Below are 26355 nucleotides of genomic sequence, written 5' to 3' on the forward strand. Positions count from 1 at the left end.
ACGCTTTCCTTTACAACCGGATGGTAGTTTACCGAAAGGTAATATACGGAGCAAGTATACTGGACGTGTTGCTTTCCCAATACAAGGTTAGCAAGTGGGTGACACAAAACCACAAGTTTTGAGCTAAAAATTTCAAATATGAAACCCACCAAACCCACAAAAAGAATTTGCAAACACCAGTGAAGGGTTATTCCGGAAAACTTATCTAGGGTAAAAGCAAGATTTAATTTTCAAAAGATCAAATGTTTTCATAAAGATCCAATTTCCTTAATGGATCTAAATTTTCATAAGTCATGTGAGACTATAAACCACATCGTTACTACCATTGTTCATACCTCCGTATTGAAATCACTGATGTACAAAGTGTGAAGAATAAAGAAGTGATTCAAGTATTTTTATTTCAAGACTATATTGTTTGAGGACAAGCAACGCTCAAGTGTGGGAATATTTGATAATGCTAAAAACGAACATATATTTCATAGCATTATTCCTCAAGAAAGAAAAGCTTTTAGTTGCAATTGTTCTATTTACAAGTGATATTCGTTTAAATAATAAAAGGTGAAGACAAAAGACAGATTCGACGAATTGAAGATGCAAACGACTAAAAAGCTCAAAATGTACAAAATACAATCAAAGAGGTTCCAATTATTGATGAGAAACGTCTCAAAATTACAAGAGTACAAGATTCAAAACGCAAAGTACACGATATAAAATAGTATGCAAGGACGTTCGAAAATCTGGAATCAGGACATGAGTCAACTCTCAACGCGCGACGTAACGGACCAAAAATTATAAGTCTACTATGCACAAGAATATAATATAATATATAAATAATTATATTAATTATTTATATTTTATATTTATATATATATTATGTCGGCAAAGCTAAGATCCAAATTGGAGTGAGCTGGAAATTCAAACTCCGCGACTCGCGGAGTTTGAAGGGGAAATTGGGCGCGACTCGCGGAGCACTTAAATCCAAATCTGCCTATAAAAGGCAACGCATTTTGATCGTTTTAAATATCATATATCAATCTCTCTATCATCAACGTGTGTATATATATATATATATATATATATATATATATATATATATATATATATATATATATATATATATATATATTATAATTTTAATTTTAATTTTAATTTCCAATAATAAGGGTATGTTAGCGAATGTTGTAAGGGTGTAAGTCGAAATTCTGTCCGTGTAACGCTACGCTATTTTTAATCATTGTAAGTTATGTTCAACCTTTTTAATTTAATGTCTCGTAGCTAAGTTATTATTATGCTTATTTAATCCGAAGTAATCATGATGTTGGGCTAAAAATATTAAAATTGGGTAATTGGGCTTTGTACCATAATTGGGGTTTGGACAAAAGAACGACACTTGTGGAAATTAGACTATGGGCTATTAATGGGCTTTATATTTGTTTAACTAAATAATAGTTTGTTAATTTTAATATAAAGATTTACAATTGGATGTACCTATAAATAACCATATACACTCGATCGGACACGATGGGCGGGGTATTTATATGTACGAATAATCGTTCATTTAACCGGACACGGGAATGGATTAATAGTCTATGGAATTATTAAAACAGGGGTGAAATTATGTACAAGGACACTTGGCATAATTGATAACAAAGTATTAAGACCTTGTTACAGTTTAAGTCCCCAATTAGTTGGAATTTTTGACTTCGAGTATAAGGATAATTTGAAGAGGACACTCGCACTTTATATTTATGACTGATGGACTGTTATGGACAAAAACCAGACGGACATATTAAATAATCCAGGACAAAGGACAATTAACCCATGGGCATAAAATTAAAATCAACACGTCAAACATCATGATTACGGAAGTTTAAATAAGCACAATTCTTCTATTTCATATTTAATTTCCTTTATTTTATATTTAATTGCACTTCTAATTATAGCACTTTTATTTATTGTCATTGTATTTAATTGCACTTTTAATTAACGCACTTTTTAATTATTGTATTTTATTTCATCGCACTTTTATTTATCGAAATTTCATTATCGTTATTTACTTTACGCTTTAAATTAAGTTATATTTATTTATAATATTTTACATTAGGTTTTAACTGCGACTAAGTTTTAAAATCGACAAACCAGTCATTAAACGGTAAAAACCCCCTTTTTATAATAATAATATTACTTATATATATTTGTATTTTTATAAATTAAAACTAATATAGCGTTAAGCTTTATTTAAAGATTTTCCCTGTGGAACGAACCGAACTTACTAAAAACTACACTACTGTACGATTAGGTACACTGTCTATAAGTGTTGTAGCAAGGTTTAAGTATATCCATTCTATAAATAAATAAATATCTTGTGTAAAATTGTATCGTATTTAATAGTTTTTCCTAGTAAAATATAAGCTATTTCATATACACCTCGCATAACATCACAGCTCATTCGCATTATCATTTTTTCTGTCGAAGGTTATATTTTTAATATATATATATATATATATATATATATATATATATATATATATATATATATATATATATATATATATGTATATATTTAATTTATATAATTATATATATATTATATTATATTCATGTGCATAGTTAGATTGTAATTTTCTTTCCGATGGCTCGTACGTTGTCACTCGACTTATGTTCCGGTTTCGGTTTCTCGAACGCATTTTCGTATGCTTAGAAAACTGGTACCTCATGTTTTGTGTAATGTACCTTTATAAATAACAAGACTCAAATCAATGAAAACTATCTCACTCAAAATGTAACTTATTCATTTGAGTGTTTTGGTCATTTGCTTTTTTTAATCAACGCCTCGTTATTTATCAAAGCATATTTAATAATATTAGTTTAAATCAAAACGTTTTATGACTAAGTTAAAATATATATATATATATATATATATATATATATATATATATATATATATATATATATATATATATATATATATATATATATATATATATATATATTCATTTAGAATTAAAAATTTATATATAATATATATGTTTGAAATATTTGTCTAATAATATAATATTTGGCTTTTCAAAACTATTTATATTTCAAAGATTATTATATATAACCGTTTAAATAATAAAATTTACTATGTCGTATCACGTTTACGTTTTTTTTAAACAATATATATAAATTTATAATATAAGGCTTTTAATTAAATTCTTCTGATTCTATATAATCAATTTACCTTTATAAATAACAGATTACAATAACTCAGTTTTTGAAATCGTTTTCATTCGTTTGAAAATAGATCAGTCGAATATTATGAAATTCAGTTCTCCACTAACTTTTGTCTAACCTACGTCAATTGACACATTTGTTCTTACTTGTAAATCACATTACCATTTATTCCGAATACCGTTAAAAAGGAAAGGTTTCCTAAATCAAAGTGGACCTCTCAACAGAGACTCGTAATCATACAATGTATCTGATAAATCACTCATTTGATATTATCTTCTAATTCCATCGATAAACATATTGAAACAAATACGTTCATGTAAAGTATTATACCTTTAATACTTTGTTAATATTCTCAAGTTATAATACATATACATACATATATAATCATATCCATAATGGTTCGTGAATCGTCGAAATTCGGTCAAGGTTAAATGAATGTATGAGCACAGTTTAAAATTTTTGAGATCCAACTTAACAAACTTTGCTTATCGTGTCGAAATAATATAAAGACGAAGTTTAAATTTGGTCGAAAATTTCCGGGTTGTCACAATCGTAAGTTTGTTGCGGGTTGGAAGATGACCCGGTTGGTGACGAATAAATGTGTATCTTGAGCGTATGCTACAACATATTTGAAGCTCGATAAGTCCGAGAAGTCCAATTTATAGGTTTGTTTTGAATTTTGATTTGGTTTGTAATTTTAGGTGCCATGGTGATAAAGATTTGAAAGAAATATTGAAGCGAAGTAGATATAATTTAGTGTGTGTAAAGTAGAATGAGATGGTATTTTTTTTTTAAATTGTATAATTAGTAATTAAAGTTTTTTTTTTTTAAATTTAGCCGTTTGAAGGTTTTTTTTTTTTTTGCATTTATATTGCAACGACTACAAACGCTCGCCCTGCAACATGTTGAAAAAGCACGAAAATGAGGTCAATGGGGGCGGGGCGGTCGAGGGCGGAATCGCTGCCACTAGCGCCCTGCAGAGTAGTGTCGAAGGCAGGGTTTCGTTGGGGCTGCTCTTTAGAATAACAAAATTTCCCACCATATTTAGTCGAATTATCTTTTCAAAGAATGAATAGTCAAATCCGCGATAAATAGTTCGTATGATATTATCAAATGATGTAAAATTTTATTTTTCAAATATGCATCTTATGAATCGTAATATTTCCTCATCGGATGTCAAAAATATTACTTTAAGATCTCTTTAAGAGACTCTAAAAACTGTCATTAGACAATTTAGACTTGCTTAAATCGTTTGTACATTAAAAATAATGAACAACATTTCATAAATAACTTCCTTTAAACACTTTAATGTACAACTACGTTGTGCATGAATCCAACTCTTAACGAGACCGTATCATTAGAAAAATTTATATAATTAATGTAATTATAATAGTTTAAATGTATTATATTAATATTATATTTATTATTTTAATATTTATTATTTTAATTATAATTACAATTACAAATTATATAAATTATAATTTATTTATTTATATAATTAAAATTATAAATTATAATATGATTATATAATTCAAACAATAAATATAATATCTATATCATATAAATCTTTAAAATGATAATGTCAAAAATAGAAGTTATTTAAGCTTTAAAAAAATTAAAAATAATTAGAAAAAATTTAAACCTCCATAATCATGTCATTAAAATAATCAATTGTATTTAATAAAGATTACCATGTTAATTGTATAATATATGAATCATTATGTACAATCTTATAATAAAATTCTTCATGACCATTTGTACAATATTTGAAGGATTATGTACAATCTTATGATAAAACACCTCATAACCATATGTACAATATTTAAAGTATTATGTACAACCTTATAATAAAATATCTCCATGACCATATGTACAAGCTTTAAAACAAATTATACAATCTTTTACAAAACAACTCATGAACACATGTACAAACCTTGAAGCATATTGTACAACCTTCATATAATAATTGTATTTTAATTTTTGAAAAAATTTCAAGAGACATTTGTTATTACTAATAATTATTTTTTAAAAATATAAATACTCATTTTAAAGAAAACTTTATTATTATAATTAGTATCTTATATTATTATTATTTAAAATACGAGTATTTTTTACGGGATTAATTACTTTACATATATATGCGAAATATATGTCTCAATAAAATGTTGTATTGTACGCCTTTATAACAGAAAAAATAGTAATTGTGATGAAAATTTAAAAGAGAGTGGTGAGAGAATAGATGTAGTTCATTTATTAAGACGAAATTAAGTATATCAATAGGTTCGTAAAAATAACGACAAGTTTCTTAGTCAGAATCATTAGTTCCAAGGTTCATTAAACTAAATAACTTTAAAATCTACATTCACTTAATACTTAAAATACATTTAAAATACATGAATCGTATTAAATTGTTTGTTTAACAAACCCATAATTCCATGGTTATTATACTACATGTAAACAACTGGCACACACGCACTTCTTCTCCCACCGTCACATCTCGTTTTCCCAATCACCTTTACACCCGGTCTCCCTTCTTCCACTCACTCGCATTACGGAGTATTTGTGTATGATATCCTACCAAACTACACTCTTTCTTTCACCGGATATTTTGTGGGTTTCTGTTACATATGGCCATCTCCGGTAGCTTCCGGAGATCTCGAACTCACCGTTCGTCAACACGTCCACTAGTCCCTCTGACATTCAAGCAATTCACATATGCTCTCTCCGTTACCATCTTCATCTTCTTCACAGTATCATTCCTATTCACCTCATCATCCAACGACGTTTCATCTGATCACTTCAATGTAAGTATATGTATGTGTACATATTTCTATATTTTATTCGCAGACCTAATTTTAATTACGGCAATTTCCTTTAAATCAGTGATTATTTGCAGCGTAATTAATGATGTATTCATTGATATCTTTCTTGTAGAAATTAGGTTTTTCATTTAGTCAGAATGTAGCTGGATCGTATCGGAGAACCGTACTTGCTTTGAAATCCGATCCTTTAAAACCTAGATTTGATCAGATCCGGAAACAAGCAGACGATCATCGATCGCTTGCTTTAGCTTACGCTGCTTATGCTCGTAAACTGAAGCTCGAAAACTCGAAACTCGTTAGGATTTTTGCTGATCTATCGCGAAACTATACAGATCTGTTATCTAAACCTGCTTACAAAGTATTATATGCTTCTGATGCAAGTTCAGTTGACGAATCGACACTACGGTTGTTTGAGAAGGAGGTTAAGGAGCGGATTAAGGTGACTAGACAAGTGATTGCTGAGGCGAAAGAGTCGTTTGATAATCAGCTTAAGATTCAGAAGCTGAAGGACTCGATATTCTCTGTAAATGAGCAGTTAACGAAAGCGAAGAAACAAGGCGCTTTCTCGAGTTTAATTGCTGCGAAATCGATACCTAAGAGTTTGCATTGCCTTACTATGAGGTTAATGGAAGAGAGAATTGCACATCCGGATAAGTATTCAGATGAAGGCAAGGAGCGGCCGGTTGAATTTGATGATCCAAACCTTTATCATTATGCTATATTTTCTGATAACGTGATAGCTGCTTCTGTTGTGGTCAATTCGGCTGTTAAGAATACGAAAGAGCCATGGAAGCATGTTTTTCATGTTGTGACTGATAAGATGAATCTAGGAGCAATGCAAGTTATGTTTAAGATGAAGGAGTATAATGGTGCTCATATTGAAATTAAGGCAGTGGAGGATTATAAGTTTTTGAACTCATCGTATGTTCCGGTGTTGAAACAGCTGGAATCGACAAATTTACAAAGATTTTACTTCGAGAATAAGCTTGAGAATGCAACAAAGGATACAACCAATATGAAGTTTAGGAATCCGAAGTATCTTTCCATATTGAATCATTTGAGGTTTTACTTGCCAGAGATGTACCCAACACTGCACAGGGTTCTGTTCTTGGATGATGATATTATTGTTCAGAAAGATTTGACTGGTCTTTGGAAGATAGACATGGATGGGAAGGTGAATGGAGCTGTGGAGACTTGTTTTGGATCGTTTCATCGGTATTCACAATACATGAATTTTTCTCACCCATTGATCAAGGAGAAGTTCAATCCCAAAGCTTGTGCCTGGGCTTATGGGATGAACTTCTTTGATTTGGATGCTTGGAGGAGGGAGAAGTGCACCGAGGAGTATCATTACTGGCAAAATCTGGTAAGTTAGATTTATGTAGTAAATTACTAAATGTTGTTTATGTGCCATCATATTAATTTACCTGATTAGTGTAAACTTTGAATGTTTCCTGGCATGCAGTAAATATAGGTTGGGACTGTATAACCTTTTAATATTATAATCCAGTAGGTATATATTATTTGCCTGCATAATTGTATCAAAATTCCTATTGATGCTTCAAGAACATGATTTCACTATTGACACTTTCTGCATAGGTTTCTATTGTTGAACCTATATGATATATTTTTTTTTGTGCCTTTATGAGATGATGTAGAACTGTTATGCAAGGTTTTGTTTGTTTCATATTGTAACATAAGAATGGTGATTCTGCTTTCGCAGAATGAAAACCGAACTTTATGGAAATTGGGGACACTACCACCTGGTCTAATCACATTTTATTCGACAACTAAACCGTTGGAGAAGTCTTGGCATGTTTTGGGACTTGGGTATAATCCGAGCATAAGCATGGAAGAGATTAATAACGCTGCAGTTGTTCATTTTAACGGGAATATGAAACCATGGCTTGATATTGCAATGAATCAGTTTCGCCCACTTTGGACCAAATACGTTGACTATGACATGGAGTTCGTTCAGGCCTGCAATTTTGGTCACTAAACTTATGATCGCATGATGGTTTAAGTTCATGAAGAATAGCACTCAACGATACTGGGTCCTGCTTGGAGGAGATTCTTTGTGATTACTTTTACACGTTAACTGAACTCATTATCAGAAGCTGTGGAGTTCATATTGTTCTAATTCCAAGTACGACACTATCCTTTTCCTAGTTTTGATATGCATTCATAAAGTGTTCATAGTTTCAGAGTTATTTTATCTTGTCAGTTGTTGCCTAATTACATTAGAACAATATATATGCTTGTGATCATGGTTAATGCTTTAGTACCTTCTTAGTACACAATTATAGTGGACGATTTCCTGAGAGTTTGCATTGAATTTTGACCGTATAAATTAGCTTTGATCGGTTGTTGAAGATATCCTAATTAAAGTTGTCATGTACATCGTCTACAAATACGAGTCTTGACACTTTTTGCAAGTGTTGGTAGGAATTTAAGGAATCGGACTGCTTGAATCCCGATTCCAACTTAAGATAACTGGATTTATTAGAGAGAAAATTGTTTGAAAATACATTGAACTTTCACTAAATTTTTATTGCATGCATCCAACTTTTAGATCTTTTATTGTATGCATTCAACTTTTAAATATTACTATTGTATGTAAGCCACGACTTATAAATCAGGTATCCAGTTACTAACGTTAATTTTTTGACGTAGTTGGTCCCTCAACGACTATTAGTTAACATCCCGAGTCATCTTTATCTTGTTTCAATATCATAACAATTTTTAGAATCAAAACAACACATCTTCATCTTCATCACTAAGAACCATAATTAAAAAATTCTAATTTAAACCCACGCTTTCAATTGCAAACGAACTTTCAGTTGCAAATGTTTAGAGACCGATTGGAATTAGAGTGTACGATAGAGGGTTTAATTACACATAAAAACCAAACGTAATTTGAAAATACCTTTCATGCAATATTGAAAAGGGATTTTCTAACATGTGTTCTAGAGTACATGATAAGAAATAATTAGTGTAACAACTTTTTTTTTACTAAATAACTGTATTTGTAATTAATATGGATACATATATTAAAATATAAGGTGTTTATTAAATGCATATTAAGTTATAAATGAAAATTTTGAGTAAATTAAATACTTCGTATCTTAATGTCCTAAGGGCACAAGTCGGTCATTCCTGAAACTATTGAGTTAATGAATGTCAAATTCTGACCTTACTACGTCACAGACAGATTTTACTAATTCTGACCTTACCACATCTCAGAGAGATTTTGCTTTTTGGTCAAAAAGTGCACCATCTATCTGTGACGTCACAAACAGAGTTAGAAATGGTCTAACACAATTTAGTGAGCGTTAAAAATCGAAAACGTTAATTTGACGCCTAATATGTTGCCCGTAGCGGAAGGTCTTATACCTTTCTATTCTCATTAAAATGGGAATTAACAAAAACAAAGAAAACAAAAACGTACTTAATAAATTTAACCAGAAAAAGTACGGACCGTGCGTTGTGGTAACTGCATTTGGATATACGTTGTTTGGTACCTGTTTGTATTATCTGATGATGCTTATGTACAAAACGCCTACGTATGTTTACTACTTGTTACATTATACATTTAAAATTTTTGACAACACGATATAAAAGAAAAAAAATGATATTTTTGAAGTAACGTTCTTTTTGCTGATTATTTCTCTTCTTTATTTCTATCAAAATCAAATGTTGACACCATGATACATTATAGTGTTTTCTTTAACTCTCCTAAGGAAAACAAATATATCTAATGGCCCACGTGTATCGTTGGAACATTTTAACGTCTTTTATGAAACTAATGCTGAGCGAGAATTGAGAAAAAAAATTGCGAACAAAAAGAAAAAAAAGGGAAGGTGGACTCGAACTCAAGTCTTTTCTCTTACAAACTCTTGAACTTACAATTTCGTTAAGGGAGGTGATCCTCACACACCACTTTTTGATCCATGTACACCCAATTACCTATTATATCGTTAATTATACTTACAATAATAATATAAGTTCAACTCCCTAGATTAATCTAGGGACATAACTGTAAATTTATGAGACAAAAGTGTACATGGATCAAAAAGTGGTGTCTGAGGATCACCTCCCTTTGTTTAAGTTATCCGCTTGATATAATTAGTTGGGATATATATATATATATATATATATATATATATATATATATATATATATATATATATATATATATATATATATATATATATATATATATATATATATATATATGAGGAAGTCACCAATCGGGGGAAGCGGGGGGAAGCAAATTTTTTTTTTTTTTTTTTTGAAAAATTTTTGTTCACGAACATTATAGATTGGATGAAAATATGAACATTTAGTAAAGACACTTTGTGATAAATGTTTTTATTTTGACGGGAAAATGCTCGAAGAATTAATATATAACAATTATCGTGTTTTTCGAGCGTATGTTGAGGTTTTAGATATTAGGGTTTAGATATTAGGGTTTATAGGGTTTAGATATTAGGGTTTATAAATTTAGGGTTTAGGGTTTAGATTTGGGGTTTAGATTTAGGATTTAGATTGCGTTTTTTAACACGAACGGTTTAGAGTTTAGGGTTTGGGGTTTAGGGTTTGGGGTTTAGGATTTTGGTTTTAGGGACTAAACTCAAAATACTAAACCCTAAATTCTAAACCCTAAACTTTAAATCGGGCTAAATTTTACTTCACAAAACATGAAAAAAATACGTTAACATTCTTCACAATCAATATTATCTTGAATGTTATTTTTGTCGATCGTTTTTTCGCCTAAATAATAACATTCATCATGAAGTGTCTTTTTAAATATTCATATTTTCGTGTGATCTTGATGCCTGAAAAAAATTACAAAAAAAAAAAAAAAAAAATTAAAATTTGCTTCCCCCCACTTCCCCCCGATTGATTACTTCTCCATTGATCCTGCATATATATATATATATATATATATATATATATATATATATATATATATATATATATATATATTAAGGAGCATATTACGTACTAATATTTTTTCTTAATATTACGTAGTATATAATTTACATATAATTAAAAATTAATGGTGAGAAATTAAAAAAATAATTGTATACGTTAAGTTACTAACACCACTTATAAAATTTGTCATCACCATGGGCTTCTTAAACTGAATTTTTTTTTTTAAGATCTGTCAACATCACGGGCTCTTAAATAATTCTTATAATTTTCCTATTTTTTAGTATCGCTATTTACATACTAATACGAACTCCAAATTATATTTTTTTCACGGTTTTTAACACATCCGTGCAACGTACGGGCTCAAAACGCTAGTGTGTGTCTATATATATAATTTATCCAAAATGTTTCCTTTTTAAAAAAAAAAAGTTTCGTTTCGAATATAACTAATTGCGTATTGTTCATAAATTATTTGAGTTGAACGATGATGACGGAGATACCTAATTCACGACGAAAAAATAAGACAAATTTTGTAAAATATTTGGGTGAGTTTATTTAGTGATTATTATACTAAACTGAAAAGTTACATTTTCGCTTCGAAAGTTACACTTCATACTCATTCAAAGTTACACCTTTTATCCCGTAAGTATAACTCATTTGACACATTTCTTCCATGGCCAAAACAACATCCATCAGAGGTTAAGCGACCAAAATATTTGTGGCTATTAGTATAGCTAATTTGACCCATTTTATCCTTGGTCAAAGCGACATCCACCAAGAAGTAAAATGATCAAAATTCTTTGACTCTTAGTATATATGCAAATGTAAATTATACTCTCATTTCTTCTTTCCTTTTCTAAATTCATATTTCCATTTCAATATTATAGTTTTTAATTCTCAAAATTCTTTTCATATATCAATTTCTATTTCTTATTTACATATTGATTTTGATTTTATTTGATTTTTTTCCATACAAAGCACTAGCAAGAAGCTAGAAAAACACCGACCGCATAAACATACACGAGACCACACACAACACCTACAATAAACTCACAAAACTAACATACTCGAAACCCTAAAAGGGCATTAGCACGAAGGCACTAAAACACCCGACGATACTAAATGATATATGTGTTAATATATATATATCAATTATCGTGTTTTTCGAGCGTATGTTGAGGTTTTAGATATTAGAGTTTAGATATTAGGGATTATAGGGTTTAGATATTAGGGTTTATAAATTTAGGGTTTAGGGTTTAGATTTGGGGTTTAGATTGCGTTTTTTAACACGAACGGTTTAGAGTTTAGGGTTTGGGGTTTAGGGTTTGGGGTTTAGGATTTTGGGTTTAGGGACTAAACTCAAAACACTAAACCCTAAATTCTAAACCCTAAACTCTAAATCGGGCTAAATTTTACTTCACAAAACATGAAAAAAATACGTTAACATTCTTCACAATCAATATTATCTTGAATGTTATTTTTGTCGATCGTTTTTCCGCCTAAATAATAACATTCATCATGAAGTGTCTTTTTAAATATTCATATTTTCGTGTGATCTTGATGCCTGAAAAAAAATTACAAAAAAAAAAAAATTTAAAATTTGCTTCCCCCCACTTCCCCCCGATTGATTACTTCCCCATTGATCCTGCCCATATATATATATATATATATATATATATATATATATATATATATATATATATATATATATATATATATATATATATATATATATATATATATATATATATATATATAAAGGAGCATATTACGTACTCATATTTTTTCTTAATATTACGTAGTATATAATTTACATATAATTAAAAATTAATGGTGAGAAATTAAAAAAAAAATTGTATACGTTAAGTTACTAACACCACTTATAAAATTTGTCATCACCATGGGCTTCTTAAACTGAAAAGAATTTTTTAAGATCTGTCAACATCACGGGCTCTTAAATAATTCTTATAATTTTCCTTTTTTTTTAGTATCGCTATTTACATACTAATACGAACTCCAAATTATATTTTTTTCACGGTTTTTAACACATCCGTACAACGTACGGGCTCAAAACGCTAGTGTGTGTGTGTGTATATATATATATATATATATATATATATATATATATATATATATATAATTTATCCAAAATGTTTCCTTTTTTAAAAAAAAGTTTCGTTTCGAATATAACTAATTGCGTATTGTTCATAAATTATTTGAGTTGAACGATGATGACGGAGATACCTAATTCACGACGAAAAAATAAGACAAATTTCGTAAAATATTTGGGTGAGTTTATTTAGTGATTATTATACTAAACTGAAAAGTTACATTTTCGCTTCGAAAGTTACACTTCATACTCATTAAAAGTTACACCTTTTATCCCGTAAGTATAACTCATTTGACACATTTCTTCCATGGCCAAAACAACATCCATCAGAGGTTAAGCGACCAAAATATTTGTGGCTATTAGTATAGCTAATTTGACCCATTTTATCCTTGGTCAAAACGACATCCACCAAGAAGTAAAATGATCAAAATGCTTTGACTATTAGTATATATGCAAATGTAAATTATACTCTCATTTCTTCTTTCCTTTTCTAAATTCATATTTCCATTTCTATATTATAGTTTTTAATTCTCAAAATTCTTTTCATATATCAATTTCTATTTCTTATTTACATATTGATTTTGATTTTATTTGATTTTTTTCCATACAAAGCACTAGCAAGAAGCTAGAAAAACACCGACCGCATAAACGTACACGAGACCACACACAACACCTACAATAAACTCACAAAACTAACATACTCGAAACCCTAAAAGGGCATTAGCACGAAGACACTAAAACACCCGACGATACTAAGGAGACTATGAATCCGAATCCGTGGGCGCACAAGAGGAACAACATGAGCAGCAACCAATTTCATCATCGTCCTCTTCCAAGTTATGCATCACGTTCTCGATAAAGTATCTTTCATGCCAACGAAAATTTTCTCGACATCGTCTGCGCTTCATATTACTCTTTCCTTAAACGTGTTTAATGAAATGACTTTTAATCAATGGGGGGATTTTTCTCTCCTTAACACGAAAACGCGCAACTGTGGTCACGTCCTGCAACTCGACACATTCGCGTTTGTTTAAACAAGGGTCACCCCGATCATCGGAACCCAGGCCCAACCCATTTGCTGCAGAATTGCCCAGGACACATTCATTAAATTGGGCTGGCCCAATTGATGAGTTAAACTCAAGCTCAATATGAATTGTCGATGGTGCTTGAGTAACAGAGTTACAAACACACGTGCTGTCAATAGCCAATCCCAAATCACGCGTGCAATCAATTTTCTCGAACCCTGCAAAGCCGACGTTGGAAATCTCAACATCCACTTTCGGCCCTTGAAATTCGCACATCAACGGACCATCTTCTGAGGTTAATTCCGGTGATGACTCTACCGGAAGATTATCAGACCCAATTGACTCTACCGGAAAATTATCAGGTTCAATCAGAGATTTATCACACACATCGGATAAAGAATCATTATCGGAACAATCGACGGCCGGGATGAACTCCCCTTCTTCTATATCCTCTTTTCCATCGGATAAAGAATCAGATTTAATTGATTCATCATGTGCAGATTCAGATTTTAATGAACCATATCCAGGTTTTTCCTTATTATCTTCAACACAGGTTTCAATAATTACTTCCTCACTTGATAAAATATTTTCTCCCACGCTAGTGACTTTCTCATATTTTGAATTGGACTGATTTTTACTGGAGTTGTCATAATGGTTTTTTGCAGCAACTCCTGTAACCGCATCAAACTTGTTCTGATTCACTTCGACCAAAGACCAAACTAGTCGATCTTTGTTAAAACTAAAAATGAGATTATGATTGTTCACGGACTCATGGAGGTTAATTTCAATATATCTCCCACCGAGTTTTAACTCGATACTATTATTCACCGGAATCTGCGACATCTTGGTTACATTGATAGAACCTGTAAGAGAGTCAGCAAAGCTTTTACCTTCCCATTTAGATGGAGTGGACAGCCCACGGCTCCAAGGAGCAGGTGGAAAGTCATCAAACCCATCGGCATTCAGTTTTTTCTCATAATCCATACACGATGAACGATGAACAATATTTCTTTCCAAGGCCTTGCATGCGCGAATCCACCTTCCATTAACTTGTATGGAGTTCAAGGTTTTTGTGAAAGAATCGACATCAATAATGTCGACAAAACGAACATACCCGAAGCGTTGACCGCTCGACAATCTCTTTCGTGGAACGAACACGTCTTTAAGAGTACCGTACTTCTCGAAAACGTTCCGGCAATCTACTCGAGACCATGACTCCGGAAAGTTGAAGATCAAAAAGGATGTTACTCGATTATCACACGACTTTGAACATGAGTAGCCATTTGGCTTCGACATGCCGATCAAAGCATCAACAGCCGAAAGACTGGCCGACGAAAAGGATGCTGTCGGATGTGGGAGAATGTGGTTTATAGTTGCCGGAGGAGTGGTTGCCGGAAGTATATACTGTGAAAACTTAATAATAATGTGGTTTATAGTCTGTTCAAGTTAACATTTATAATTGTTGAGCATCACCACCAAATCAAAAGTTAGAGACTGAACCTGTAACGTAAAATATCAAACAATGTAAAAACATATGCTTACTTCTTACTCTATTTAAAAAAAAATCAACTCAAAGTCACGAAGTCAAAACTACAAGGTGCATAATTACGAATCTGACCATAATTTTAGTTTTATTATGTTGATAATGTTTATGTTTATGTTTATATTTATATCATGTATTTATGTTTCAGTTTGAGCGTCTATAATTTAGTGTTTTGTATATTCATATGTACTTTATATACAATTGATCAATAATACACAATAATCTACAGTGTTAGTTTTATTCTACAGAAACATTCAAAATTGAAATACACTCTTAACAATTATCACATCCATTTTATTTTAATATTCTTTTTAAATTATATTCCAAATTATTATCAAACAATAATTTTATTTTGTTGATTAATGTAAAGTGCTAATATGTTGTGTATGTATACATGATCCTCTCATGCTACTGATGTATTATGTTGTATAACTAGAGTATAATCGGCATGCGCATTGCGGTGGGGTTATTCGGGTTGCATATTCATATTTAACGTAACGTTATGTATTTACATAACTGAAAACGAGTTGTTGCGACTGTGTTTGGATACACATGGTTAGTACCTAATATACGTAATGGCCTGCGCGTTTATAACGCTGGAAAAATTGTGTAAAGAAGGGGGACGGAAACATCGATATGTTGTAATTATTTTGGGTTGTTTATTATGCGTGTGTATATATGTATGAAATATAGCCGAAATATTTAGCGTTTTTTTAAAAAGCGTCTTGTTGGTTACGATTCCAATCATAATATTCAAAAGTTAATCACTTTGTTTTGATGATGACACAAAAGAGATAAGTGCTTAATCATATGTAAGACGAAATGAGCTCATAAGCCTACACTATCTCTAGCAAAATACCAATACATAAATAATTAAACTTGGTAAATTTGCTATGCGGTTGCACCACGGTCGACCGTGTGTCTGACCATGGATGCCCTGTATCAACGACTGCACTTTTTTCTCAAAACTGTCATATGCGGTCAACCTCACGGCAGACCGTGGTGCGACCGCAGTTTTCTCCGTAATCAAATTAATTCACTTTAAGATAGACCACTTTGAGGCATCTATAATTTACAAAACCTTTTTAAACACACTTATAATAGTTGCATTCTTTGTTTTCAAAAGAGTTTTGAACCAAAAGATGTTAATCTTGATTAATCACACCTAATAACACCTTAATGACAATTTAACTTGAAATAAGATTAAACACACAAGTGTTATATCTTTTTATACTATTACATAATGTCATTTAAACATACTAATAATGGTCATTAAAGTCCCAATTAAAGAGGTGCTCTCCCATTAGTTTTAAGTACCATTGTATGTATGTAAATGTAATTAGTTCAAGCTAATCAAGGTTGTAACAAGGATCATTAAGTTCCAACTAGATTCAAACTAGTTCATTTGAGATGTAACAATGTTCCAAAGAGCAAGATACTTTCATCAAAGAAATGACAAGTTGGTGAAGACATGGGTATGAGGTTTGGAATGTAGTGATGTATCTTTGTGATTAGTGCAACTAGTCAAAGTATTCTCAAACTAGTTCAATGGAGTTTTAACAAGGTTCCAATGGGCAAGATACTTCCATCAAAGATGAAGACAAAAGTTAAAAGATTTGGAAAATAAAGTTTGGATGCTAGTGGTTTGTCAAAGGACAAATTTACCTTATTAGGAAATCAATGACATGGTCAAAGACTTTGGACTTTCCTCTTTAGCTAGCACATGTCAACCTCCATGCATATGTCCAAGATCAAAGGGGTAATGGTGTTAACTTCTAGGTAGGGGTGTTCAAAACCGGATATCCGAAAATTCGGATATCCAAAAATTCGGATAGTGGATTTGACCATCCGATATCCGAATCTGAAATTTTGGATATCCGAAAATCGGATATCCAAAATTTCGGATTCGGATATCGGATTATCCAAATATCCGAACCTTACTTTTTATTGTTTTCAAAACCCTTTTTTAATCATCCATTAAATTCCTCTATTGTCTTACGAAGTATATGGAAACCCATTTTCACCATTGATATTGATACAAAATTTGTAACAATACCCACTTGCCAAAATAACTGAATCAATTTTATGAATGTCGCCATCGATATTAGTTTGTTGCATAACCACAGTGATTACGGAGATCTCATATGAGGCAACAAACCTATCTATATAATAAATCAGTTAAGCATTCTAGAGAAAACAATATTAGTAAGGTCACCAATGGAGTTCGGACTTGATTATCTCTCTTAAACAATTAGATGAACAAGATGAGACGAAGAGGATGAAGATTGAGGCGATGCATATTATTTTTAGATCTCGGGTTTTTTTGTTCTGAAGTCAATCTCTCTCTCTCTCTCTCTCTCTCTCTCTCTCTCTCTCTCTCTCTCTCTCTCTTAAGCAGCTATACCCAAAAATGAATTATAAAAGTATAATATATTAATATATAGAATATAAAATACAAATATATATTGAAATTAAGTTTAATTAATTTGGATATCGGATATCCGAATATCCAAAAATTTTGAAAGTTGTCATCCGATATCCGAATCCGAAAAATCGGATATCCGAATTTTCGAACCGATTTTCGGATATCCGAAAATTCGGATATCCGATTTTTCGGATAGTTTTGGATCGAATTTTCGAATTTTTCGGATGGCGGATTCGGATACGGATATTATGAACACCCCTAATTCTAGGTGTATTAAGCATTGATAATGCTAAAAACGAACACATATTTTATAGCATTATCCTTCAAGAAAGACAAGCTTTTAGTTGCAATTGTTCTATTTACAAGTGATATTCGTTTAAATATTAAAAGGTGAAGACAAAAGACAGATTTGACGATTTGAAGACGCAAACGACCAAAATGCTAAAAAGTACAAAGTACAATCCAAGTGGTTCAAATTATTGCTGAGAAACGTCTAAAAGTTACAAGAGTACAAGCCGCGAAACGCAAAGTACAAGATAATAAATCGTACGAAAGGACGTTCGAAAATCCGGAACCGAGACATAAACTGACTATCAACGCGCGACACATTGGGCTTAAAATTACAAGTCAACATTGCATAAGAATATAATATAATATATATATATATATAATTATATAAAATTATATATATTATATTATATATTATATAAAATCCGAGCAGCCCACGTTTTTAATGCATGGTGACCAGTGAATGGCGGCCATGCGATCACATGGCCTGGAAGCTATTTTTCCATGCGATCGCATGGGCATAAAGTTCAGGCCAGGTCTATAAAAGGCCACGAAATTGGACGAGAGGAATACACCATCTTCAATCTCTTCTCTCAGTTTATATTTATATTTATATTTTAATTATAATTTTAATATTAAGTTAATAATAATAAGGTTATAGTGGCGAATGTTTTAAGTTTGTAAGTCGAAATTCTGTCCGTGTAACACTACGCAATTAATACTCATTGTAAGTTATGTTCAACCTTTTTAAATTAATGTCTCGTAGCTAAGTTATTATTATGCTTATTTAAGCCGAAGTAATTGTGATGTTGGACTAAATATTAAAGACGAGGTTATTGGGCTTTGGACCATAATTGGGGTTTGGACAAAAGACCGACACTTGTAGAAATTAGACTATGGGCTATTAATGGGCTTTATATTTATTAAATGATATCTCGTTGATTTAATATAGAGATTTATAATTTGACGTATTTATATTTAACCACATACGCTTGACTGGATACGGTGGGCGGGATATCTATAAATACCAATAATTATTCATTTGACCGGACACGGGGATGGATTAATAGTCACTGGACTCATTAAAACAAGGGTGGATTACATTCAAGGGTAATTGGTGTAATTGTTAACAAAGTATTAAAACCTTGGATTACAAGCAGTTGATAACCTGGTGTAATCATTAAACAAAGTATTAAGACCTTGTTACAGTTTAAGTCCCTAATTAGTTGGAATATTTGACTTCGGATATAAGGGTAATTTGACGAAGACTCTCGCACTTTATAATTATGACCGTTGGACTAATATTGACAAAACCAGATGGACATATCAAATAATCCAGGACAAAGGACAATTAACCCTTGGTAATAAATTAAAATCAATACGTCAAACATCATGATTACGGAAGTTTCAATAAGCATAATTCTCTTAATTTATATCTCATCGTACTTTTATTTATCGTCATTTTATTTATCGTACTTTAAATTATAGCACTTTTAATTATCGCACTTTTATTTATCGTCATTTACTTTACGCTTTAAATTAAGTTATATTTATATTTAATATTTTACATTAGGTTTTAATTGTGACTTAAGACATAAAATCGACAAACCGGTCACTAAATGGTAAAACCCCCCTTTTATAATAATAATAATAATACTTATATATATATATATATATATATATATATATATATATATATATATATATATATATATATATATATATATATATATATATATATATATATATATATATAGTGTTTAAAAATATAGCGTTAAACTCAGCTGTATCCCTGTGGAACGAACCGGACTTACTAAAAACTACACTACTCTACGATTAGGTACACTGCCTATAAGTGTTGTAGCAAGGTTTAGGTATATCCATTCAATAAATAAATAAATAACTTGTGTAAAATTGTATCGCATTTAATAGTATTTCGTAGTAAAATATAATCTATTTCGTCTACACCTCGCACACATCAAGTATTTTTGGTGCCGCTGCCGGGGACGCCATAGAATGCTATAATAAATTTTATTTACTTTTTAAGCTATTTTTGTAAAAATATATTTACATAATTTTTAAATATTAAAAACAAAAATATAAAAACAAGAAAAAAAAATATATATCTATATTTTTAAGTTTTTTTAAATTTAAAAGTTTATATTTTTTATTTCTTTTGTTAAAAGTTTTAAAAACTAATAAGTAATATTTTTTTTTATATATAAGTTTTATTATATAATACTTTATATAAATATAAATAAAAAAATAAATAATAATAAAAACTATTGAACCTGCAAAATTTTGGACTGCAATATTCTGAGTCTGCATCTCCATGCGATCGCATAGACAGAAGCACTACAACTCATGCGATCGCATGAGCTGCTGTGACTGACAACCTAGTAGCATTAATTACGGTATTAGGGTAATATTATTAATTATTATTAAATCATTTAGGGTTAGATTTAATTATTATTATTATTAACTAGTTTTAATTAGTTTAGTTATTTTAATTAGTTTTTAAGTTTTAATTAAATTTGTATTAATAAATAATAATATAAAAATAATACTTTTTTTTAAATTGTATTTTTATAACTTTAAGTTTTATTTTTATATTTCATTTTTTATCGTTTATTCGTAATAATTGTATAATTTATCGTTCGTAATTAGTTTTAAATTAGTTTTTGCCGTAGTTAATCTTATATTTCTAGATTTTTAGGCTTTGCCGTAAAATCCCATAAGTGCTCTTTCTTTAGATCAAGACTTAGGCGCTTTAGAATTTTACGACGTCACTTATCGCTTTAATAGTTTAAAGATTTTAGTGCCTTTTTAAGTTATTGCCGTTTCCGTTTAGAATTCCTTTTAAGTTTAATACCTTTAGACGCAAGTTTTAATTGTTAGTGTTTAGGCTTTTAAGTTTCGACGCTTTACCTTCTTATTTTTGTTTTTCGACCTCTTGTTTTTCGACGCACTCTCTTTCTTTCTCATTTCTACGCTCTAGTTTTTAGGACATAGAATTTTCTATATTTTCTTTAAATCTCGACGAAAAATTATTTTAAGCGGTTAAATTGATAGACATCCAAAATTTTCTAGGTTGTTAGTAATAGTTGGATTTGTTAGTGCCGAGTTGTGGGCTTCCGATTTAAAGAGTCCTGGCTACCTGCTGCATCTATTGGCTATTCGAAACGTGAGCAAAATCAGAAAAGTGTATTAATTTGATAACTTTATAATTTTTTTTTATCTTTATAACTAATAGGATACTAGTGGATTTGACCATCCGATATTCGAATCCGAAATTTCAGATATCCGAAAATCGGATATCCAAAATTTCAGATTCGGATATCGGATTATCCGAATATCTGAACCTTACTTTTTATTGTTTTCAAAACCCTTTTTTAATCATCCATTAAATTCCTCTATTGTCTTACGAAGTATATGGAAACCCATTTTCACCATTGATATTGATACAAAATTTGTAACAATACCCACTTGCCAAAATAAATGAATCAATTTTATGAATGTTGCCATCGATATTAGTTTGTTGCATAACCACAGTGATTACGGAGATCTCATATGAGGCAACAAACCTGTCTATATAATAAATCAATTAAGCATTCTAGAGAAAACAATATTAGTAAGGTCACCAATGGATTTCGGACTTGATTATCTCTCTTAAACAATTAGATGAACAAGATGAGACGAAGAGGATGAAGATTGAGGCGATGCATATTATTTTTAGATCTCAGGTTTTTTTGTTCTGAAGTCAATCTCTCTCTCTCTCTCTCTCTCTCTCTCTCTCTCTCTCTCTCTCTCTCTCTCTCTCTCTCTCTCTCTCTTAAGCAGCTAAACCCAAAAATGAATTATAAAAGTATAATATATTAATATATAGAATATAAAATACAAATATATATTGAAATTAAGTTTAATTAATTTGGATATCGGATATCCGAATATCCGAAAATTTTGAAAGTTGTCATCCGATATCCGAATCCGAAAAACCGGATATCCGAAAATTCGGATATCCGATTTTTTGGATAGTTTCGGATCGGATTTTTCGGATTTTTCGGATGGCGGATTCGGATACGGATATTATGAACACCCCTACTTCTAGGTGTATTAAGCATTGATAATGCTAAAAACGAACACATATTTCATAGCATTACCCTTCAAGAAAGACAAGCTTTTAGTTGCAATTGTTCTATTTACAAGTGATATTCGTTTAAATATTAAAAGGTGAAGACAAAAGACAGATTTGACGATTTGAAGACGCAAACGACCAAAACGCTAAAAAGTACAGAGTACAATCCAAGTGGTTCAAATTATTGCTGAGAAACGTCTAAAAGTTACAAGAGTACAAGCCGCGAAACGCAAAGTACAAGATATTAAATCGTACGAAAGGACGTTCGAAAATTCGGAACCGAGACATAAACCGACTATCAATGCGCGACACAATGGGCTTAAAATTACAAGTCAACATTGCACAAGAATATAATATAATATATATATAATTATATATATTATATTATATATTATATAAAATCCGAGCAGCCCACGTTTTTAATGCATGGTGACCAGTGAATGGCGGCCATGCGATCACATGGCCTGGAAGCTATTTTTCCATGCGATCGCATGGGCATAAAGTTCAGGCCAGGTCTATAAAAGGCCACGAAATTGGACGAGAGGAACACACCATCTTCAATCTCTTCTCTCAGTTTATATTTATATTTATATTTATATTTTAATTATAATTTTAATATTAAGTTAATAATAATAAGGTTATAGTGGCGAATGTTTTAAGTTTGTAAGTCGAAATTCTGTCCGTGTAACACTACGCAATTAATACTCATTGTAAGTTATGTTCAACCTTTTTAAATTAACGTCTCGTAGCTAAGTTATTATTATGCTTATTTAAGCCGAAGTAATTGTGATGTTGGACTAAATACTAAAGACGAGGTTATTGGGCTTTGGACCATAATTGGGGTTTGGACAAAAGACCGACACTTGTGGAAATTAGACGATGGGCTATTAATGGGCTTTATATTAATTAAATGATATCTCGTTGATTTAATATAGAGATTTATAATTTGACATATTTATATTTAACCACATACGCTTGACTGGGTACGGTGGACGGGATATCTATAAATACCAATAATTATTCATTTGACCGGACACGGGGATGGATTGATAGTCACTGGACTCATTAAAACAAGGGTGGATTACATTCAAGGGTATTTTGGTGTAATTGTTAACAAAGTATTAAAACCTTGGATTACACGCAGTCGATAACCTAGTGTAATCATTAAACAAAGTATTAAGACCTTGTTACAATTTAAGTCCCTAATTAGTTAGAATATTTGACTTCGGATATAAGGGTAATTTGAAGAAGACTCTCGCACTTTATAATTATGACCGATGGACTATTATTGACAAAACTAGATGGACATATCAAATAATCCAGGACAAAGGACAATTAATCCTTGGTAATAAATTAAAATCAATACGTCAAACATCTTGATTACGGAAGTTTCAATAAGCATAATTCTCTTAATTTATATCTCATCGTACTTTTATTTATCGTCATTTTATTTATCGTACTTTAAATTATAGCACTTTTAATTATCGAACTTTTATTTATCGTCATTTACTTTACGCTTTAAATTAAGTTATATTTATATTTAATATTTTACATTAGGTTTTAATTGTGACTTAAGACATAAAATCGACAAACCGGTCACTAAATGGTAAAACCCCCCTTTTATAATAATAATAATAATACTTATATATATATATATATATATATATATATATATATATATATATATATATATATATATATATATATATATATATACAAATATAGTGTTTAAAAATATAGCGTTAAACTCAGCTGTATCCCTGTGGAACGAACCTGACTTACTAAAAACTACACTACTCTACGATTAGGTACACTGCCTATAAGTGTTGTAACAAGGTTTAGGTATATCCATTCAATAAATAAATAAATAACTTGTGTAAAATTGTATCGCATTTAATAGTATTTCGTAGTAAAATATAATCTATTTCGTACTACACCTCGTACACATCAAGTATTTTTGGCGCCGCTGCCGGGGACCCCATAGAAGGCTATAATAAAAAAATTTAGTTTTTAAGCTATTTTTGTAAAAATATATTTACATAAGTTTTAAATATTAAAAACAAAAATATAAAAAGAAGAAAAAGAAAAATATATATCTATATTTTTAAGTTTTTTTAAATTTAAAAGTTTATATTTTTTATTTCTTTTGTTAAAAGTTTTAAAAACTAATAAGTAATATTTTTTTTATATATAAGTTTTATTATATAATACTTTATATAAATAAAAAAATAATAATAATAAAAACTGTTGAACCTGCAAAATTTTGGACTGCAATATTCTGAGTCTGCATCTCCATGCGATCGCATAGACAGAAGCACTACAACTCATGCGATCGCATGAGCTGCTGTGACTGACAACCTAGTAGCATTAATTACGGTATTAGGGTAATATTATTAATTATTATTAAATCATTTAGGGTTAGATTTAATTATTATTATTATTAACTAGTTTTAATTAGTTTAGTTATTTTAATTAGTTTTTAAGTTTTAATTAAATTTGTATTAATAAATAATAATATAAAAATAATACTTTTTTTTAAAATTGTATTTTTATAACTTTAAGTTTTATTTTTATATTTCATTTTTTTATCGTTTATTCGTAATAATTGTATAATTTATCCTTCGTAATTAGTTTTAAATTAGTTTTTGCCGTAGTTAATCTTATATTTCTAGATTTTTAGGCTTTGCCGTAAAATCCCTTAAGTGCCCTTTCTTTAGATTAAGACTTAGGCGCTTTAGAATTTTACGACGTCACTTATCGCTTTAATAGTTTATAGATTTTAGTGCCTTTTTAAGTTATTGCCGTTTCCGTTTAGAATTCCTTTTAAGTTTAATACCTTTAGACGCAAGTTTTAATTGTTAGTTTTTAGGCTTTTAAGTTTCGACGCTTTACCTTCTTATTTTTGTTTTTCGACCTCTTGTTTTTCTACGCACTCTCTTTCTTTCTCATTTCTACGCTCTAGTTTTTAGGACATAGAATTTTCTATATTTTCTTTAAATCTCGACGAAAAATTATTTTAAGCGGTTAAATTGATAGACATCCAAAATTTTCTAGGTTGTTAGTAATAGTTGGATTTGTTAGTGGCGAGTTGTGGGCTTCCGATTTAAAGGGTCCTGGCTACCTGCTGCATCTATTGGCTATTCGAAACGTGAGCAAAATCAGAAAAGTCTATTAATTTGATAACTTTATAAAATTTTTTTATCTTTATAACTAATAGGATATTCAGTGAATGCACCGAGCAAAACGTTCACCACCTTTCATACGTTCACCACCTGTAACTCGATCAAGACATCTTGCCAACATTGTCGCCGTTGATTTTTCTTTAGAATCATCATCTAGTGGACCAAGTACTCCAATTCAAATTTTCGATAATCCATTTTTTGAACCCGACCTCACAATTGAGAACCCGGAGGATATTCAAGGACAATTCAGAGATCCTGAACCACTAATCATTCCTCCTGAACCACAAATTACTCATCCGGAGATTGTCGAGGAAGAAGCCATTAAATCAGAATCCTCTAGTGATTCAAATTTAACAAATTCAATCATGGAAAATCAGGAACCTCTAAGTATGAAAGATCGAATGAGAGCTACACGTACTGGCCAATGTCACGCAATTACTCAACCAGAAATTAATGCGCCAGAGTATGAAATCAAGACAAATCCTACACATGGTAACTAATCAATGCCAATTTAGTGGTACGCCAAAAGAAGATCCAAACGAACATCTTCTAACCTTTAATAGGATTTGTACTCTATTCAAAATCAGAGAAGTTGAGGATGAACAGATCTATCTCATGTTATTTAACTGGACTTTAAAGGGAGAAGCCAAAGATTGGTTAGAATCATTACCTGA

General features: G+C 30.6%; 1 protein-coding gene across 1 annotated transcript; it reads left to right on the forward strand.

Annotated features, from left to right (window-relative positions):
* Positions 1-5715: 5715 nt before the first annotated feature.
* On the forward strand, positions 5716-8356 carry LOC139852337 (galacturonosyltransferase 8). Its single transcript, XM_071841611.1, has 3 exons — positions 5716-6020; positions 6151-7404; positions 7762-8356. Exons 1-3 carry the CDS (start codon positions 5844-5846, stop codon positions 8035-8037), a joined length of 1707 nt encoding a protein of 568 aa, XP_071697712.1. The 5' UTR covers positions 5716-5843; the 3' UTR covers positions 8038-8356.
* The last annotated feature ends 17999 nt before the right edge of the window (positions 8357-26355 follow it).

The sequence above is a fragment of the Rutidosis leptorrhynchoides genome, chromosome 6 (genome assembly GCF_046630445.1).
Source record: "Rutidosis leptorrhynchoides isolate AG116_Rl617_1_P2 chromosome 6, CSIRO_AGI_Rlap_v1, whole genome shotgun sequence".
In the NCBI taxonomy this organism is placed as follows: Eukaryota; Viridiplantae; Streptophyta; class Magnoliopsida; order Asterales; family Asteraceae; genus Rutidosis; species Rutidosis leptorrhynchoides.

What these genes read in the sequence shown, in the direction of transcription:
- LOC139852337 (XM_071841611.1), top strand. Translation starts at nt 5,844, where the DNA reads ATGGCCATCTCCGGTAGCTTCCGGAGATCTCGAACTCACCGTTCGTCA. An exon ending in TTTCATCTGATCACTTCAAT is followed by an intron (nt 6,021 to 6,150) that starts GTAAGTATATGT and finishes TCTTTCTTGTAG; the next exon opens with AAATTAGGTTTTTCATTTAG. An exon ending in ATCATTACTGGCAAAATCTG is followed by an intron (nt 7,405 to 7,761) that starts GTAAGTTAGATT and finishes CTGCTTTCGCAG; the next exon opens with AATGAAAACCGAACTTTATG.